At 41.3% G+C, this 21046-nt stretch overlaps 1 protein-coding gene across 1 annotated transcript; it reads right to left on the reverse strand.

Moving 5' to 3' along the window:
- Positions 1 to 9682: 9682 nt before the first annotated feature.
- Positions 9683 to 20632, reverse strand: sik1 (salt-inducible kinase 1). Its single transcript, XM_023415893.2, has 14 exons — positions 20358 to 20632; positions 19368 to 19571; positions 19156 to 19272; positions 16082 to 16145; positions 15806 to 15967; positions 15110 to 15234; positions 14884 to 15007; positions 14555 to 14775; positions 14117 to 14266; positions 13904 to 14014; positions 13558 to 13783; positions 13210 to 13464; positions 12893 to 13082; positions 9683 to 12486 (listed from the first exon to the last, which is right to left on the reverse strand). The coding sequence occupies exons 2-14, from the start codon at positions 19518 to 19520 to the stop codon at positions 11967 to 11969; spliced, it is 2418 nt and encodes an 805-aa protein (XP_023271661.1). The 5' UTR covers positions 19521 to 19571; positions 20358 to 20632; the 3' UTR covers positions 9683 to 11966.
- Positions 20633 to 21046: the final 414 nt, after the last annotated feature.

Genomic DNA, 21046 nt, shown 5'->3' on the forward strand with positions numbered 1-21046 from the left:
TCCTAAACTTACGACAGTTCATTCTCAAGGAAACATAAACTTTCATGACCGTCGATCCAACAGTTTTTGAGACATTTGACACTTAGAAACACGGATATAAACCTCATGGTGGCGCTACACATCAGGGGATCACAAAAGTCGTTAACATGCACCATCTGGGAACCATGAATGTCTGTACCAAATTTCCAGTAGCTTTGAGATGAACAACTCGGGCGTCTTTGTGGTGTAGGGAGGAGCTGGGGGCAGTGGGTGATAAGCATCGGTGATACCCATGATACCCACCTGCAACATGTGGTCACATAGCAACAAAGTAGTAGCACTATCTCTGGTGTCACAAGTCAAGTGTAACAGGAGCTGGAGGCCCAGGAGTCAGACTCAGTGACGCACCCAACATCTGACTTCAAGTCCTCCCAACTTTCCACAGAGACACGACTTCTGGCACTCCTGTGTCATGGTACGGCCACGTGGTGTGACGAGGCACTCTGACTCCCTCTGTGATCTATGTTCCTCTTATGCTTCATAGTTTCTGTCAGGCATATTGTGCAAAGTCTTTCAAAAGAGAGATTACAAAAGGAGGGTTTTATTGAACGGCAGAGAAAGATGCAGTGAATCGCATGATAGAAGAGACACAATTCAGGTCCACACGAGAAAAAGACGGACAGAGTGGAGTTGCTCTGTTGCAGCCAATCTAGTTCCATATTTTTAGAGAACAGGAGGACATGGAGATGTTGGAGGATAAGGCTGGTGATATTGGATAGTTCTGTTACTGTCAACAAATCCCAAGACAAAAACCAACAGTGTTGGCCCATCTTTTAATATACTTTCTGACTTCCCCAGCCTGTCAGTGGCACCCCATTCCCATTGGTTTTTACTGAAGACATAACATGTTCATTTCCATTCCCTTCATTTATTCAGCATGGCATTGTGGTTATGTTGCTTGACTTCTTGACGGACAGGGGAATTGTTTTGTTTTTACCTAACCAAAGTCGCAAGGCATCCCATCATTGTCAGTGTGCATAGAAGCTGTTGTAGCATTTACTAGGTGCAATTTGGTGGGAATGTATATAATAAAAGTTGTACATTATACCTGCGTTATACCAATTAATTGAGCATCTTAGCACTGTTATTCCATTCCACAAGATAAAGTTCTGTGGTCTGAATGATTGTGATTGATTGATTGTAAATGATTATTATTATTTTTGATATATTATTATAGTATTAGCTTAACGCTTAGGCCGGGAACACACTAACTGCGTGTGCGTGGCGGCTGCCGAGTGTCTTGCTTTTCACTTTTCGGACACACTGTCTGCATGCCATTAACCATATTAGCAGCTGCATGTGAAGACAGTGGGATTTTCTGTCAAAAGAAAGCAGAAATTAATTTATAATGAAAAGAAAAGAAATCCAACATTTAAATAGACTGCTGATGGTCCAGCAAACTCCATGTATAAAGATAGAGCTGGCAGTGGCAGTTATGCAGCAGACACACAGTCGGTGTGAACACACAGACATGAGCACAGCCAGCACGCACACACAACACTTGCATTGTGTTCCCATCAGACTTCTTTTTAATTGTTCTTGCAGACAGAGGTCTCTGGCATGGAGAAATAGGCTATACCAGGCTTTGGCTACACGTGTCTCTGGGGTTAGTTCATTGGTTTTGGTCTTATGGGATTTGACAAGACCAAAAGATCCAAAATTTCACCAGACATATCCTTTTAACAAAAGAGAGCGCCTGAGTTTTTAATGTTAAGAGTGTGAAAACCTGAAAGGTGAGGAGACAGTGAACAAATAAGAATTAAGTGGTAAATAATCAGAGTTGGTGTGTGTTTGTGAGTGCTTGAGAGAGACTAATTCAGCACACAGCTGCTTGTTGAACCCAGTATGAGACAGTAATGGAATGTAATGAATGTAATGGAATGCTCACACAGACGCCAAAGCCTGCTGTACAATATTAACAGAGCCCAAAGTGCGTCATAGCTCTCACAGCTGACAGAGTGTGTGTGTGTGTGTGTGTGTGTGTGTGTGTGTGTGTGTGTGTGTGTGTGACTAAGAGTGTATCTGTGTGTTATGCGCTACCCTTTCATCTCTCTCTCTACTGTAGTGCCACACCAGTCTTGTGGTGATGTATGAGTCTCCAAATCAAAGTCCTGGGTGGCGTCGTCATAGTGACAGGAACAATGGCAGCCCTGCACATTAACCCTAATGTGCAGGGCGAGTGCTATGTGAAAGATTACAGCAATGAATTGAGCGTGAGAAGGTGAAGACAGTTAGTGGTCGGGTGTTTCGGGCGTCATTTAAGACATAATAGCTTCTAGTTAATTATGCCTCCACCTTGGTGACAGCTGTGGACGCAATATCTCAGTAGATTTCGTGCAAACATTCGCTTGGACTCTAAGATGAACTGATTAGATTAGATTTTGGTCGTTGAAGGTCAAGGTCACTGTGACCTCACAAAACATGTTATCGGCCATAACTTAAGAATTCAAATGCTGATTATGACAAAATTTGACACAAATAACCAATAGGATAAAATGATGACGTCATGATATTTTACACTCGTATAGCTATTGGCCGAAGCATACAACTGCAAGACGGTAATTCTAGCTTTAAACTTGGGTGGATTATTATAACATTTACAGTCAATTCACAAAACATAAAGTTATTTTATAGGATCATTTTTTCAGACACCCTGTGCAGTGGTATAGTATAACTATGCAGTAATGTCTCTTAGAAATGATATTCATATACAACTAAATTGCAACAAAAAATATGTTTAGAAAGAAATGTAAGTGCAATCTTTAATTTACATATTTGGCAAGTATATGTTTTATGCCAGAATATCATACAATATCCACGTGTAGTGACCACAACATTGTTCTTTTTTTTTTTATCATTGTGTTTCGGCTATCACAACACTTGGTTAACATTAGGGAAAGATTGTGGTCTGGTTTAATCCAAAGATTTCACAGTGAGTTTAGACGTGTATCTGCATTTAACCAAAACCACAATCTTTCTACAAACTTAACAAAAGTGCTTTTGTTGCCTAATCCTGTGCGCCACAATTTAACTGGGAAATCAATTCAGTATTATATTAATGTAAGTTCTAGGTGACAGGGTTTGAAGCTGACACTTTATTCAGTATCTCTAATGTATATACATGCAACATGGAATTGCAACACAATACCATTAGTAGAGACATATTAATAGTATCCACTTATTTGGTTACTGCCAGAGCCATAACTACCACTGAGGACACCAAGGACTTGTTCAATGTGATCTTCCTGGAAATTTTGGGTGGGGTGGAGGATGGGTTTACATTCTAACATATATAATGGATACATAACACGTTGTTTTTAAAGCTGACCGGGCTATTTGAATGTGTTCATCCAAAAAAGGAAAAACAAAATCAATTTAAATAAAAGGATTTAGTATACAACACGAAAATGACATACCTGGCAACAGTCTGAAATGTAGGAAGATAAAATTTGCATAAACTATAATTGAACAGTGAAACAAATGAATAAGAGGTTGGCTGGCGGCTCCGAAACTAATGCCATGATACAATCCAGCTAAATATATTTTCTAATTCCAGATATGGGTGTGTGGATTTAAAGGTCAGGCTGAAACTATGCTGCATTCCTAAATGAGGTGCTCAAGCTGTACATACCAGTGACGCAATTTCCTGTTACTTGAATTTATAGTTGTAGGAGTTTATACATCTCCTATTTCTCTGTAATGCCATGTGATTAACAAACTGCTGAGTCTTTTAACAAGAACAGACAAGAACAAAACAGGGTGAGTCACTTCCTGGCCTCATTGACTTCCTCCACTGGTCCCATTGGTTCAGTTTTTTTTTTTACAAAGCTCAGAATCACTGATTGGTCTCCGAGGATTTTACAATGTCAACAACATACGACAAACTCTATTCTTAGACCCTTAATGAAGAAAAAGATCAAAATAGATATTTACCAGTGAATGAGCACAAATAGCTGGTAAATATAATGTCGTGATATGATCTTCTAGGACTTCTAGGACAAAAAAGTGACAATTCACTCTCTTTAAGCTTTGTTTTTCTTCTCCACCAACTCCTGAGGGAAATATTTGAAATATTCTGCTAAATGCTCCACTATGTTCACCAGCTAGTTGAGAACTGTGCACGTTGCAAACAGTATTTGTTTTTGAACATTTTTTGCTGGTTTTTAGGGCAAAAACAATGAGAGCGGTGAGAGCAAACCATAACAGGAAAGTTATGGGCTGGACAGTTAAACAATGAAGTGAAACTCCTTACAAAGCTCTGTGAAGCTGAAGGGACCTGGGGATTGAAGTGATCATTCTCTGTGGATTCATCACATTGTCACAATGTTTTTACATTGTATGTGTATATATATATATATATATATATATATATATACATACATCGGATATATATAGATATCAGATGAAGACATGAATCTGATAATTAGCACTAAATTAGAGTGGTCTCCATTGACCATAGTACTATGGTACCTCCGCCTTATAGGTTTTCCTGTTATAGTTAGGCAGTTTCCACCTCCCTTTCCCTCTGTAAGTGAGTTTCCATTAACTTCCTTAATGCGCATTTTGAAATAGCAAATTTAATAACGAGTAATGGAAACAAGTGAATTTTGAGAAAATTGTTAAATATCGCAAAAAGATTCATACGCTCGCATGAGATGTTTTTTTCAGACAATATGTCAAAGCAGTATTTCGCAAAATTTAAATGGAAACACTTTTTTCATAGTCGCATGTCGTGGAGCCTTGTTCGCATAACACCACAAAGTGAAAACAACTTACACTACTCATTGTCCCTTTCTCTGTTCTGCTTTTTTGTGTCAAATCAGTAGGTGGTGCTTTCTATGTCTACTACTTCTCATTCTTACTAATCAGTCCTTATAAAACCAAATCCACCCCTTTGTAAATATTGTTTTAAAATAAAAAATCTCAAAGCTTTTGGTAGCTACTGCTTTTCCAAGATGGATGTGTGAACTGATTGCAGCAAACTTGTTTATGTAAATTCCTGCCGTTCACTTCCGAAACGTGTTTATTTACTTTCCTCTGAACCTCCACGAGTTCTACAAATCCTCTGGTATTCATACTTGTCCTGCCAGAGAGCTTGATAATTGGCAATGACGCATGTGTACAGTTTCTCAATCACGTACACACAATTAGGAGGGTGCTAATCTCACAGTGAGGGGAGAAATCCAAAAGCCCCCACAGTGGCCCTTAGAGAATATTTCTGAGAATGTATTTATCTTCTTTGCATCACATTCAGGCTGATGGTTCACAGTGACTGTGGCACTTCATGGTTTCTTATGCAAGAGTTTTATGTGGCTATTACAGTATCACTGACCTTATGAGTCTGAATTTCCCCTTTGTCATCAGACATAAAGTTCCCCTCTCATCTGTAGCTGGTCACAGGGACGGGAAATTATTTCTTTTTCAATTCCACAGTTGCACTTTCTTTCCAGTGTCTGTGTTTTTTTTTCTTCTAATCTTCCATCTCTTCTGCTTTTGCCCACATAAAGAAATTCTGGGACTGCTTGCTCAATGCCCTTTCACTTTTGATAACTCAGTTACTTATTCACAACACTCTGAATGTTTTATGGCAGGCTGTCTGTGTGTGTGTGTGTGGAACCTTGGATTCTTTTCACTTTGTGTGTGTGTGTGTGTGTGTGTGTGTGTGTGTGGGAGAGAGCAGGAAGTGAGATAGGATAGGTTCATCCAAGTGTTCTTCACACTCAAGTGCGTAATAGCTGTGGCCAAACCCCCAAATGCCTTGTAAGTCCCTTTTCATTCGCAGCTCTTGATAAGAACTTTTCTCTTACATTTTGATGGAAGTACAAATACCCACTGTACTGTACTTCAAGTTGAGGCCTGGCAATATTACATTTTTTTTCTCATTGTGAACAAATCCCATGAAAAGGCTGCAATCAACAACGATCCTACTGACAAGTGTCGTCTGTGTACCCAAAGCATGATAGAGATTATTCCTCTGTGCCAAAGACCTCAGTTGCAAATATGAATTAAATGAACAGCCAAATTGTTTTGCTCAGTGACATGTTTCTTAATTACCATGAACATAGGCACTGTAGTTCATTTCCAACCCCATACACACTGTCCTGCTGCTGTCAAAACTAACAAGAGCATCCACGGCTGAAAATAGTCCCGGACAAAAGCACAATTTTCGCGTTTGAGTAACATTTGTTAAAAACAACTTTACTATAACAAAGGGTTTATTATACACTATAATGTAGTTGTAAGCAGATATTAACATAATTGTCAACAACTATAACTATATACTTCATCTATAACTAGAGGCTGAGCTATAAACAGATGATAAGCATCAATACAGTAAAACACAGGTTTACAACAAATGCCTTCATGGGAGAAGTTGACAAAAACTGTACATTAATGAACACTTAAAATTTCCTTATAGCCGCTTACTATTACAATATAGTGTGATAAATAGTGTGACACTCCCAATGGTACATTAAGTGGTCACCTTGATCAGCAGCAAAGATAAAAAAACTACTTAAATATTGGTTTGTCGTGATAACAATCCACATCAAATACATTATAACACTCACAGGGGGCATTTTAATGCATGATTTTACGTTTCATACAGAACGGTACATTTTGTTGATAATACTTTTGTTGTAGTTTTTGTTCTACTTCTTCCACCACTGCACACCGCCAAGTCTTATTCATCTCTTATCTTTGCACCTCCTGTTCTGTTAATGCATGCAGAAAGTCGTGTTGCACTGGGAGCTCAGGGACAAACTGTACTGGCCACACTGAGTCCTGTGTTTCTTTACACTGAGTGACCCGGACAGAACTATCCCAGCCCTTAAGCTCAGTTTCCATGCACAGATACACAACAAACCTCTCAGAGTTATAAACAGAATCACCTCCATATATCTGTCAGTGAGACAGATACTGAATACTCAACAGACAGATTCTGACAAGGACAATTCAGCAGCGCTTAACCCCAAATGGAAGTAGGGTCATCTTTGCGATGTGATTACATAAGCAATCAACAGTATGTCAACTTGCTCAAAGTGTGATAATGTCAGTACATCGGTTGTCACTGTATGTTAAGACTTAAATGCAGCCTGCAACAATTGCAACACAGGTACCAATATTTTGGAAAGGTCTCTCAGGCGCAGCTCTGAATTAGCTTCAGTCCTATCGCTCAGACTGTATCTTGATAAGTCCAAAGTTCCTCATAAGAATAAATGTTCCTTGTGAAGTTCCACAGAGCTAAAATATAGGTCCACTACTCTTTACTTTTTATATGGTACTATTATTATAATTATTATGCACAAGCTCTGTATGGATTTTCATTGTTAAATGGATGCTGCCCAACTGCATTAAGTGATTGTTCCTAAAAAATTGCAGCCCTTTGTGTACAAACTGCATATCTGACACTTGTGTGATATTTGTTTCACTGTACATATGTCACAATATATCGCCAGTAATAATTGGCTAAATGTATATAATAATGTGGGTAAATGTGAGTGTTATCACTGATTGTGATGTACTTTTACAGCTGTGTGCAAGGAATAGAAATGAAGCAGGTCTTCACTTTCTTCTCTTGATACACAGACATTTATTACAGGCTGGCTGAATATAATTGTCATTCTCATAGCAGTTGCCAGAGTTTTAGCCAGAGCAAATAAAAAGAGCTCAACTCGTTAAACCTGTTTTTGGTGGAATTTACATGTGAGTGAGGGAGAAACAACTTCCTGGAGTGGACAGCACACCTGGTTTCAGTTCAGTTCAATTGAATTTTAAATTCTGACAGTGATATATGTGACCATGATATCTACTGAGTATTTTTAAATGGCCAATAAACTAAGGATTTGAATTGAGAATGAAATATTAATGGTGAAGAAGCCCATTTAGTGCAGTACTTTCAGTGGCTTCCAGTTGAAAAAAACAAAAATATTACCAATATTTTCTTTCTTATGTATTCCAACTTTTGTTTTGACTGATCTGGATCAACACACTCCACATCTATAAATCAGATGGTCACACCGTGTTGCTGAGAGCTTGTTACAAAAAGCTCGTTAGTTAATACAAGGTCACGTCTGCAGCAGGCGGCAGCTGATGACTGATATGTTTGTGGGAGCTTGACCTCAAATACACGGTGTTCCTGCCCTCACGAGCAGCTCCCTGAGGGTCAAATCCAAATGTCAAGCCATATGTTGCACGTGTAAATGTGTGTGTATTTGTATGAGTGATTTGTGGCCCCTCACAGTGTAAATCTGTACATGTAGCGAGCAGGAAAATTGCCAGTTTGGAACAGGCAGTAACAGCAGAAATTTAAATAAGGTTTCACCACTTTCTTAATCTCTTATCTAGCTGGAGATAATGAGCGAGCAGGGAGAGGAGAGGAGTGCAGCAGCGTTCACTTGGCTCACGGATGGTTTGGCTTCTCATTTTGCTGTTGCGTCACTTGACTCCCGCATAGCCTTTCCTGTCAGACGTCAGACACCTGTCCATTCTCAGTTTTATGAATAACTGGCCAGCAGGAGGGTCATCAGGGTCCAATGCATCATCATCCTGCATCACAGCATTATCACAGGGAGCAAGTGCATCATCAGTGCGCCTTGTCATCAATTAGAGGAAAAGGATGTAGGTTTTGCTGGTTTTTATATTAATGAAAGAAATCAGATAAAATAATAACTATTACTGTGCTCACACAGCTTTTATGAATATACAATAAAGTCTGTGTTGCACAATAATAATTATTATATAGTCCCTGACATTGCCAGTTATACTAAAAAATAATGCCTTTTTAAGGGACCACGTGACTGTCACACTTTCACATGCTTTTTCAACATGTGCAGTGAAATGCATACTCTTAAGGGAGTGTTAAAAGACTAATTTACAGTAAAGAATATAATTATAGAATATGATTATATATAAAAGTAGAAATAAGAATAAAAAGATAAGTATAAATTAAGATAAATTCAAAAATAGAGATGGGGAACACATAGGTGCTGTGGTAGGCACTGTTGCATCTCAGCGAGAAGATTATGGTTTCGAACGTAGGGTTTGCATGTTCTCCTTGTGCCTGCATGGGTCTCCTCTGGATACTCCGGCTTCCTCCCACAATCCAAAGACATGCTGGTTAGGTTAACTAGCGACTCTAAATTTCCCATAGGTGTGAATTTTTGCATGAATGCTTGTTTTTTCTCTATATGTCAGTGCTGTGACCTGTCCAGGGTGTAACCTAACTTCTCCCAGTGTCAGCTGGGTTTGGCTCCAGCCCCCCCGCAAACCTAAAAGGTTAAGTGGTATGGCTAATGAATGAATGAATGACTATTAAGATGCTAAAATGTACATTGGTGGGCTCTGCTGCATTTTTGAAATATATAAGAATGTAGAAAATATATGAATCACAGCTGTAACTGCAGACAAAGTGCAGAGGTCAGAGACGAAGTTCACCAACCTGACGGCCAAGAGAAATAAGCATTTTCTGAGTCTCCGTGTGTTAGGGTTGAGCAGACAAGCTCCTTTGTTATTATTTGAAACTGTAAATATGAATGAAAGTGCATGTGAAAAGTTCTAAGTGCAAAGAAAAGTTACCTACCATTAACATGCCAGTAAACATATCCATCTTATTATTATTGAACAAAGTCCAACACACAACCAGTTTAGGAAGTGAACTTTATTTAAATAAATAGCCACATAAATAAACAATCTTTCTTCAACTAGCATTTTCTCTCCTTTCCTTTCTTGTTCGGTTCCTCCCCTCCACACACACACTCACACATGCACACACACACACACACACACACAGTCACACACAGACATGCACATGCGCACACAGTCAAGTAACAAATAACAAAGGATAACAAAGAAAAAAAACATGAAATACTTCTTATTATCCCAAGTTTATCAAAAGGGTCATTTTACAGATTTGCATCAAGAGCCTTAGTGTTTCAATAGTTTTGTGACATTTTTTTCATCATGAGAAAAAAAAAATTGGTAACAAGAAATATGAATAAAGTGCAATTCTTGCTTCTGTTTACTCAGCAAGCTCAAAGGTCAAAGAAGTTATCAAAAGGGGCCTCTGAGATAACAGCCAATAACGGAGCCATCCATTTTAATTTCTTCAGTGTAGTGATCAGAGATGGACACCTCTGATTGTGAGTTTGTTCAGAGAAAGGCACAAGTGTTGGTAATGAGTGCAATCAACTAAAAATTATTGGGTAAAAATATCAATACTGCATGTTTCCAACGTAGAACTGGGTTTGGAAAAACACTGCTCCTCTACAAGATGTTTCACAGATATGAGAGAACTAACTAAATGTCCAATTTTACACATCTCTTGCAGCTTTCTAATATGTCATCTGCACAAATAAATCAGCTTGTTGCAGGTCATTTCTACCTATCTCTAGCCACTTATGGACAACTGAAGAAAAGTTCAACTTCCAGCACAACATGGTATTGCTATGTTGTTTTTTTTTTCTTCTTCTTTTCTAGAAAAGTACAAAAATGAATACCACCATGGTCCTCCTGACAGTAACAGCTAGAGATATTAACAACACGTGTAGCATTAAGGTTCGGTGGCAGCGGGAGTTTTTCTCACAGCAGAAGCTAAGGAGATCATGTGAAAATGCTAGCTAACCACCATGCTACATTTTGAGACAGCATTCAAAGTGAAAATTCAGTAGTGTATCTGTGATAGATCACCCATCTCTTGTGCTGTTCACTCTTTGGTAAAACCCAAATTCTTCCTTTCAGTTTAACAACTACAAGAATGCCGTATGTAGAAACAGCATTTTGAAATGCCTTCAGTCTTTCCTCTCAATTTCTACAGTATCATGTTATTATGTTACATAACGAGTACCCTTTCTAGTCAGCTAGCCAGCACAGCAAGGTCAAACAGACAAATAGTAAAAACAAAAAAAAGCCTCAGGCAAATATTTTCACCATCCTATGTAGCGCCTTATCTTTCCTTTGTATTTCAATGTGAAATATTGCACTGTTCCCACAGTCTTTGTTCTGTCCAGGTTTTTCTGTTTCCAAATTCTTGCCTGAGGAGGTAGTAAAAGCATCTAACAAGAAGGTGCTTATCAAAAGAAGGGAATATGGATTGTTGTATCCACATATGTAAGGTGCTGCCGAGCTGACTGATGTACCTTTTGTGCTTTACTCAATCAGCGAGACACTGTCTTCCTTCACTTTTGGCTGATGAGGATGTAGCAGATTTGAAGCTTGAGGTAAAAGCAGCATTTGCGTAGCTATAATAATCCTGCACAGAAAATTAAATCACAGTTTCAATACAAACGAAAATTTACCCCCTCAGTGAATCTTTGTAAGTTTAGGAAACTATACTGTGTCTTCATTGCACTGCTACAGAGAAATGTCTCATTAGAGAGGTGAACGAAGTAGGGGGAAGAAAAAAAGAAAGAAATTAATTTTGGTCTTCTGCCCAGTCAAGTGTAAAACATCAAGAACAGGAAATTACACAAAAAAGTGACTAAAAAAAGAATGAGGAAGATGGAGCCTTTCTGTTTTCAGAAAATCAAAAACTTAACTTAGACAGCATCAGAACATGTGAGGCATAACTGTATCAGCTAATGTCAGCTCTCATTTCATTCAAGTGAGTCCATCAAGGGGCTGGATGAGAGTCTTTCAGTCTATTATTGCTTCTCTGGCTGTCTGATACGGATTTTTACACCTCATCCAGAGTTTGGTTATTGCTTAGTCTTTAGCTTATATGATATAAAAAGCATTCACACAACATACACGTGTGTGCAACACGTGTACCCCGTGTTGCTAAATAAAGTGTACATTTGTCGCTTGCATCTGCTTTTTGTTCTTTCTCCTTAATTCTGCTCTCTCTTCTTCTGGGCTAAAAATCAAGTCGCGTTTGCTCAGAGCTTCTTCAACAGAGAGAGCAGTCGTTGGTCTCAAACATGGCTGATGTTTTACTTCACCATCACACAGCTACTGAGCTGCTGCTGCCCGGCCAGACCCAGCTCCTGCATGTCAGGATCGGTGCTGGAGGCCACACCCAAGCTCCACGCCACTGGTTTGGAGAGGATAGGGAAAGTGCGTTGTGTGGCAGACTGGTGGTGCTGCTGCTGGAGGCTGGAGTGGGGGTGAGGGTGGGGTTGCTGGCTGATGTGCAGGCGAGCCTCGAGAAGGTAAGCAGCTGAGGCCACGGGGGACAGCGAAGAGGAGTAGCAGGATGAGGAGGATGAGGAGCAGCCAGAGGAGGAAGTCTCGAGGGTTTGTTGCCAGGGGCCGTGCTGTAGCCCCACTGAAGCTTGCTGAGGAGGCAGGGCGGAGGGGGCGGGGGTGTCAAACAGGGTGGAGGAAGCAAACACGGTAGTAGGTGGAGGAGAGGGTGACTGCTGCTGAGCCAGAAAGAGCAGGGGATTCTGGGTAGGTCCTTTCTGAGCTGCTTGGACCTGAGGCTGAGGCTGGTGTTGGATCTGCAGCATCCTGGAAAACAGAGACAGAAGATCAGACTCTGTGTCCACATCTGGATACACTATTCAGGGGATAATCATGTCAAGGTTTTGAAAATACATTTTCCATAAGGGAGTCTAATATAGTGTAAAAACTTAATATTCTGCAGTTATGAGTAGCATCTTTAATCTGTAATTTCTAAGTGGATTGATTGTTCATTTGCGATAGACATACGTCACACTGCATCTAAAAACATATATCTTAATTTGAGTTACGGCTCCCACAAGGAGTACAACATCTAACTCACTGTCTTTGCCTTCATACCTGTCCCTCTGCACCTCCCTTCATCCTCTCCCTCATAGTTTGAAAACTTCAGATCTACATGATGTAATATGTGTAAAGTAATAACAGTGTGTTGTCATGTAATCGTCTGTCTCACCTTTGCTGGTGCAACACCTCCTCCAGCATGCTGCGGTGCTCAGAGAGAGCTGGACCCAGTGACCCTCGGCTGCCGCGGTTACAGGAGGGTGGAGGGACAACCTGCCTCGTCAGACCCTTGATCTTATTTAATCCCAGAAGCCCCTTAGTGCGTGTGTTTTTCCTCAGCTGCTGGCGGAAAGCTTTGAGGCCTGCAGAAAGGCATGGGAAAGTGTTACACAATACTTCTTTGATCCGTTACTGTGACACATAAGACGTGAGAATAATGAAAATCAGATTAGATAAATGACGCTGTATTTCGTGATCCTGCTCCTGTACCTTGTGTGAGGGAGGTGTCGGAGGCTCTGCGACCCTCTTGAAAGCTGGCAGCGGGCAGGCTGCCCTGCGCCTGGGGAAGGAGGTGGGAGGAGAGGGCCAGAGGAGCTCCAGCTGGCACCAGAGCTCCACCTTCAGCCCCAGAGGTCAGAAATGTTGACATATCACCCATAGCAGCCTGCAAAGTGGGGGTGGGACTGGATGAGGACTTTAGACAGCTGTCAGAGGAGGCACCATCAGAGGGACTGACCACGATACCTACAGAACAAGAATTGAGAAGACATTAGATTCTGTACGGCTGAAAGAGCACGTATTAACATGTGCTTTGTGCTTTTATGTTTGTGTACTAACATGGAGGATTGCACTGGTGGAAACGGGCGGACACCTCAGCCAAAGTGTGCCTGCGGGAGGTGGTGGTGGGAGGAAGCAGGGGCCCGAGAGTTTGCGTTGCCTCCTCCTCCTCCAGGTCTCTGGGTCGCACCTCTTCACTGATGCTCGTCTCCAGCAGGCTGTTGGGTGAAATGGAGCGATTCCAGAGCAATCTGTTCAGACTGGCCTCCACTGGAAACACCACACGCTGAAACAGAAGGAGGATGACTGTTAGCCACTGACTGGCAGGAGACACATGGGATGCAGTATTTGCATCAGAGTGGAGGGTGAAATCTCTGAATACTGTCAAGTTTTATTTCACATTTACCTGGAACAATCCACCTTGATCACACTCCATCTCCGGGTACACAGGTGCAGTATTTTTGGCTGGGAGTGAAAATGCGGTTGTCCTAAAGCTGTCGCCAGACTCCATGATCACCTAGAAGCAAGCAGGAAGCACACAGCTGTTTAGACTTAAAATAGAGGATGCGGCCTGGATCAGGACTAGTTTGAGCTTGATACGCCCAGCTGGAGTGCTCACCTCTGGGCCGGTGGAGTCAGAGGTGCTCCTGGGTCTCTGACTCCAGGATCCACACTGGCGGCTCAGCTGCTGGGTGCGATGCTCTCTCACTCTCTCCAGCAGCAGATAGTAGATAGCAGAGAAGTGATTGTAGCTGCTGCTCTGCAGAGACTGAGGAAGACAGAGGACATTAGATTAGAGGTTTTGCCACTTTGTTTACCTTCTGTGTCTCTTGATGCCAGTGTATATCCTATAGCTGTCTTTAGCCAGGTGTAACTATAAATATAATCTCTTTGGTGATGACAGACCAAGAAATTGTCTCTGCTTTTAAAAACAGAAGGCAAATGTCTTAAACTCCCACCTACTCACTGCCCCACCTCAAGACACAAGTCTCCTGAAACTGTATAAAACACATAAAAAAAACAATAAAACACCAAACATCTTTTCTTGTTCAGTCACCTCGATAGTCCTCTGGCGGTCAATGCCCAGTGTGTTCATGATGCCCAGCACGGGTTCGCTGTAGTCGCCCAGGTTTGAGTTGTACTCTGTGAAGGAATGGCTGAGGGTCTGGTGGGCGGCTGTTGGGTCTGCCAGCATCCAACGGTGCTGCTTGATCTGGGCCACGCTAATCCTCTTGGCCGGGTCCACGACCAGCATTTTACGGATCAGGTTTTCACAGTCTGGAGGACGTAAACAGCAAATGAGTCTGGGGTTGCATGCGATTTGCATTTAAACAGAATTGGTAATTAGCAGTAATTGTCGTGATTAGACGTGAGGATAATGGATACCTTGGGACATGAAGAAAGGGATTCTGAATCGCCCCTCTGTGACTCTCTGTCTGAGGGCAGGAAGGCTTGGTCCATCAAAAGGAAGCGAGCCACAGACAAGAACATAAAGTACCACACCGAGGCTCTGTGCAGAAAGTAGCAAATATGAGAATGTTAGCAACATTTTAAAAATGTTAATGCTTACTCTTCGAATCATCCTGTCTATATTTTCCTCATGCAAGCTTACCCAAATGTCCAGCTGAGGCCCCTCATATTCCTTCCCTTCAAACACTTCAGGGGCAGCATAAGGCGGGCTGCCACACCATGTAGACAGAGGCTCCCCTGCATTGTAGAAGTTTCCAAATCCAAAATCTACAAGACACAGGCAGAGATATATAACAGTTTTATTATTCAAACTTGTTTGTTTTCTCTGCATTGAAGCATGACGAGCTCAGGGCATCCTTTAACAACAGTGTCTTTACCATTTACCATCACTACCATCATCACTACCATCATCATTACCATCCTGAGGTTCAGAGACCAGATCATATAGAGTAAACATATAACAAAATACATGTTGTCTTGCTCTGCTCTGAGAGTTAAGCTATAATATTTCTTTATGCAAGAGTGTCTGCTTATGTGCTGAATTCATTTCCTCTGGTTGATGTTAGTCTTGGTAAAATGAATGAATTATTCAACCTTAATTAGCACACAGATGATTTAATTAGAATGGTTTAGGAATCCCAGAACAGCGAATACTTTCTTCAGGCAAAAACTGAACAGAATACTAAAACAGCAGGGAGGTGCAGAGAGACGGTGTCAGTATCAAAGCATTGATTTCTAATAAAAAATCAGTTAATAGTCTCTGTCTCACATAATACAGCACCTTCCTCCAAGCTAACCAGTAAGCACGGTAATGGTAAACAGTATATGGCAGACATACCAGCCAGTTTGATATTCATGTTGGCATCCAGCAACAGGTTCTCGGTTTTTAGGTCACGGTGAACGATGTGGTGTCGATGGCAGTAGTCCACTGCTGTAAGAATCTGCCAGAACTTCTTTCGAGCCTCATCTTCACTCATACGGCCATTTGAGGTCAGGTGGTCTGCAGGGACAGAGGATATTTTAGTCAAACATGTCGGTCTCTCTATCCGACTGTTGAGGATTGACAGATTCAGCCTTCATTATTTGCCTCACAAAATTTGAAAGCTGAACTCACCAAACATCTCTCCATTCTTTGCATACTCTGTCACGATGTACAGCATGTCTTTGGTCTCCATGACCTGAGAGAAACAAAGAGTGAAAAAAGAAACAGTTTATACCCACTGGGTTATAGGCAGCTGGTGATGACAAAAAATACATTTTCAGGTTAAAATCAGTTCCAAGTCCTTCAGCGGTGCCTGCTCCAGGCATTTCTAGGCATGAGACATTTTCTAACCACAAAAATCCCCTTTGCATACTTCTCCAAACACTTGTTCCACTCGCACAAAACACCAACACCCTGGCTTTCCATGATATGTCCTGTTGCATAAGCCAGCCGTCAGTGACTTCCTGACACACACACACACACACTGACAAACACATATCAGATGGTTAGAAATATTTTCCTTGAGGCTGACACTACTTGGCAATAAAGTCTAGTGTTGAATTTCAGGCTAACCCTGGCTTTTATTTCTTGGAAACACAGGGTGTTCACATGGGTCCCGTCTAGTGTATCCTAAACACCAGAAGTGCAATCATGGGCCGGAAAGACGCAATTCCCAATCCTTTCCTGGAGCTCACAGAAAGCTTCCATTTCCCAGGAGAGCCCTCAGGGGGACAAAGCAGCTGAGATAAAAGCTTGTACAACAAAGCAATTTTTGTCAGATGACAAAGCCCTGTCTGGGTAATGCTGCTGGCCAACTCAGAATAAAATACCACTAAAGTCCACTGAATGGTGGAACTTTTTTCTTTTCAGCCACCGACCCCGTAAGAACACCAGGCAAAGAATGATTCAATACACAGATGCCTCCAAGCAGGGAGTAGTCTTTATCTGTCAGATAGGGCAGCTCTCTGGGGCTCTGTCACCTTGAGGTGCAGCTGACGTCAGGGCTCTGAAAACCAGGCACGGCACGTCAAGTGCCCTCAACAACCCTAGAGGGAAGATTAACCCCTTAACTGCCATATTTTTCCCTTTTATTTGCTATAAAGTAGCTTTAAAGTTATTAAAGCTGTATTCAATTTACAGTGAGTGAAATATTTCAACCTGAGACACCATGTTCTTATGGCTTTACCTTTGTAAGTATCTTAGAAGTATTTTACATGTCTTGCATCAATTTATACACATTCCCTCAAATTTCTGCTTGGCATTTTATTTACAAATTCAGGGGTCATGGCAGATCAGCATAGTTTGTTCTAGCCGGCCCATTGATGGCCTCTGGGAATGTGGGATTTTGGGGGATAAGAGGGGAATGTGTGGTTGATACAAGGTCAAAGATAGGATGAGACAAAGACAAAGGGGAAGGCTTCAATGATCCTTGAAAATAAAGGAAAAATATTTTTTTTTTCTCATGAGACCAGTGAGAGAATGGAGCAGCTGATTTCTCAGGTCATAGGTCTCAGACGGCTCCCCAAAAAACTGCACCAACACTTAGAGGATGTAGGCCCTGGATCACAAGACAGTCTTGTGCCACCGTCCTCCCTTTTGTACAAGAAGGACAGAAATAGGGGCTGCAGTGATGAAGACGGTTGCTTACCATCACTGAGTACCAAGCATCTGACTATCATCACCTTAGACAACCCAAGGGCCTGGAGCCATTTACAAGGCTGTATCACATTCAGAATACAGATGGACACGATCATTCAAGTTAGACTACAAATCTATCAGATACAGATAAAGCCGAATGGTTTACTGTCTCTCTTGGTCAAATGATATTTGTCTATTTCACACGCTTCTAATGGCAACATTAAATATTACTGTCACTGAATTTCCACAGCTGTTTGTTTTGGTTCTAACCAGACTATTAGCCCTGAATGGAAACGCTGTCAAACCTCTCTAATGGTTATTGTCTCTTTACACTTGCTTGAAAGCACTAATACACATGGGTATAATATTGTTGCAGTATCAATATTTGGTTATTGAGCAAGCATTATACTAGGTCCTCAACTACCCAAATAATCAATTAATCATTTGGTCAATAAAATGTCAGACAATAGTGAAAAACATCCGTTATAGTTTCCTTAAGCCCAGGGCGGCATCTTTAAACTGCTTGTTTTGTCTGACCAACAAACCTAAACACAACAATATCTAGTTCACTGTCACATAAGACAAAGAAAAGCAGCAAATGTCCACAGTTAAACAGCTGGAAGAAAGGAATATTTGGCATTTTTACTTGAAAAACTGATAAACATCAATCAATCATTAACTAGTTGCAAAGAAATTAAAACCAGACATGAAGTAATCCACAAAAAGTAACAAAACATTAAAGAGGTCAGAAAAAGTTGAGTAAAAAAAAAAGAAAGAGAGAAAGGAAAAAAGAAAGGGCTTTGCGTGTTTGTTTGCATGGGTGTTTGTTTGTGTGTTTGTTGCCAGACGCGTGCCACAGCTCTCGCAAGGCCAGCTGAGGGGAAAAAAGCGGATTCTCTCCACTAAGTCTTCAATTTGATTAGGAGTAAAGAAGCGCTTTGTGAGTTGGCCTTCACGTGACACGCAGACACATTGCACTTGGCTTTAACAGATGCTAATTGGGCTTAATGTTCAGACCTGTGAACACATCTTTAACCAGCTGCACTCTCCTGACTGCTCTGTTTCCCATATCTCTGCACTCACTTCTGACATTATACAGAAACAGAAACAGAAAACATCTTAGAAATGCATTGTTCTCAGCACTGACTGGTACCATGGTTGTTCTTGCAGTCTATCTGTAGCACACACACACACAAACATGCAGACACACACACATACTGGGAGAGGTCAAAAGGGATTGCACTAATGCTGTTGTGCTGTACTTATGATTCAATGTGCTTTGAGAGTCAGCAGCACAAAACAAGCAAGTACAAACCACTTAGATAACAAATTCCCCTTATTTTTGCCACACATAATGGCACTGCTACATCCACAAATCCACAATAATGATGCACAAAGCGCTGCACCAGAACATTGTTACTGAGGGCAATGAATTTGTCCCTAGTTTGCAAAGCTCTCTGCACACGGAGTTGTCACAGACCAGACTGCACAGTGTTTGGTGACAGTGACATTCTGCACACATATGTGCATGCACAACAACACTGCAGGAAGATGAAGATAATACACACCTGGTACAGTTTGATGATATGAGGGTGGTTCAGCAGCTTCATAATCTGCACTTCTCTGTAAATTTTCTCCAGGTTGGAGGGATTCAGCCTGGTCTTATCAATTATCTTTATAGCAACCTGAAAAACCACAGAAAATTGTTTGCTTGTAAATAAAAAAATATTTTGCTTTGCATCCAAAAACAAAAAGCACAGTTATGTGAAGAGCTGCTGACCTGTGTTTTGGTGACTTTATGTTTGGCCAGTTTCACCACTGCAAAGTTGCCTTTTCCCAGAGTGCGGATGATCTCGTAGAAGCCGACCTGCAGTGGCCTTCCCTGGGCAGGGCTGGACTGAGCCCCCCGGCTGTTCTCTGTCATGATCACCATAGTGCACCAACAGTCTGGACTTACAGTGTTGGGATAAATGAAGGCTTGTACCTGCAATGGCAGGGACAGAGTTGCAGACTGTATATTACATGGATTCCTATTTTACTCAAGCTTCACAGATCTATCTATCTATCTATCTATCTATCTATCTATCTATCTATCTATCTATCTATCTATAAGTATGTATATATGAGGGCTTATATGCCCACAGAATATCGGCTCCACACATATTAGGTTAAAGCAAGGCAAGTTTATTTATATAGCACATTTCATACACAAAGGAAATTCAAAGTCCTTTATATGAAATAGATCAAAAGTACAGAGCATAATATAAAAAATATTAATATGTATAATATATCATATGATATTAAGATGTACAAATGCATGAATATATATGAAATATATATATGTATATATAGATATAGGCCTATGCATAGCCTAGCTACAGTGCAGCAGCGTGAACACTCTTGTATAACAAGTGAGTTCAGTGGGGAAAAAGAAGCCTGTGAGTGAGTAATGTAAAATGTAAAAAAAATTCTTAGTGATGCTAGCGATAGTCAAAGGAAAATTATTTTATTTTAGGTGTACAAATACATATCCCAGTTCTAAACAAGGCTTAAAACGGATAAAAAACGTCTTATTAATGTGTTAATAATATAGCCATAATTCTATTACAATATACAGGTAGGCCTACTTTGTTGTCTGTTAAACATAACCGACTAAAAAGAAAGTAAAATTGGTGAGTAACCAGACTGACTAAAACCGAAGGGTAGCTTTGGATCGGGTTAGGAGATTGCAAATTAGCTAGTAAAATGTGGGTAAAAAGTCCAGTCTTACCTTAAAAAGCGGACATACACCACCGTCTCTCACAGTTCAGACAGCTCACGGAGGAAACGTAAACCATTCCACAACCAGAGCGAAGTATTAGCAACACAACAAAGAGGAAACACTGTAGAAAACACGCGCGGAGCAACTTTTTCCTCCCGTCTCTACTTTAAGTTAATACAACAAGTCTTTGGGCCCGGGACTGGGCTGCGGCCGGTGTGTGCCTGTGCGCTCCGCCGGAATGCAGAACAGAGGGCTTCTGCACTCACAAGGGGAACTCCTCCTCGCCTCCTCCCCCTCCTCCCTCCGCCACCATAACAAATTGATACCCACCTTATTAACGTCACACTCGCGTCAGAGCTCCGAGCTGGGTGCAAGGCAAGGCCGGACCCAAGCGCAAGGCAAGGGTTGCCCAGCAACCGCGCGGCTCGGGCGCCCGGTGACGCGAGTGCTGATGGAGGGGTTGCTTAGAGATGGGAACGGTGACGTCAGTCGTAGAGATGTGTCACCACGTGATGTTTCCTTCTGCCGGGCTGTTGCTCGCGGGCAGCCTCGCTCTCACTCCACAGACCGGCAGCGCGTGCGGCTGCAGCAGGAACAAAAACTGAAAGCAACTGGTGACAGTTAGATCGTTTTTGTTGTTTTTATGGTTTACTTAGTGAACTAGTTCTACTGCATTCTATTCTGCTCTGATCATCACA

Source organism: Seriola lalandi, unplaced genomic scaffold (genome assembly GCF_002814215.2).
Source record: "Seriola lalandi dorsalis isolate HSWRI2012SDOR001 ecotype SW California unplaced genomic scaffold, Sedor1 jcf7180002054559, whole genome shotgun sequence".
In the NCBI taxonomy this organism is placed as follows: domain Eukaryota; kingdom Metazoa; phylum Chordata; class Actinopteri; order Carangiformes; family Carangidae; genus Seriola; species Seriola lalandi.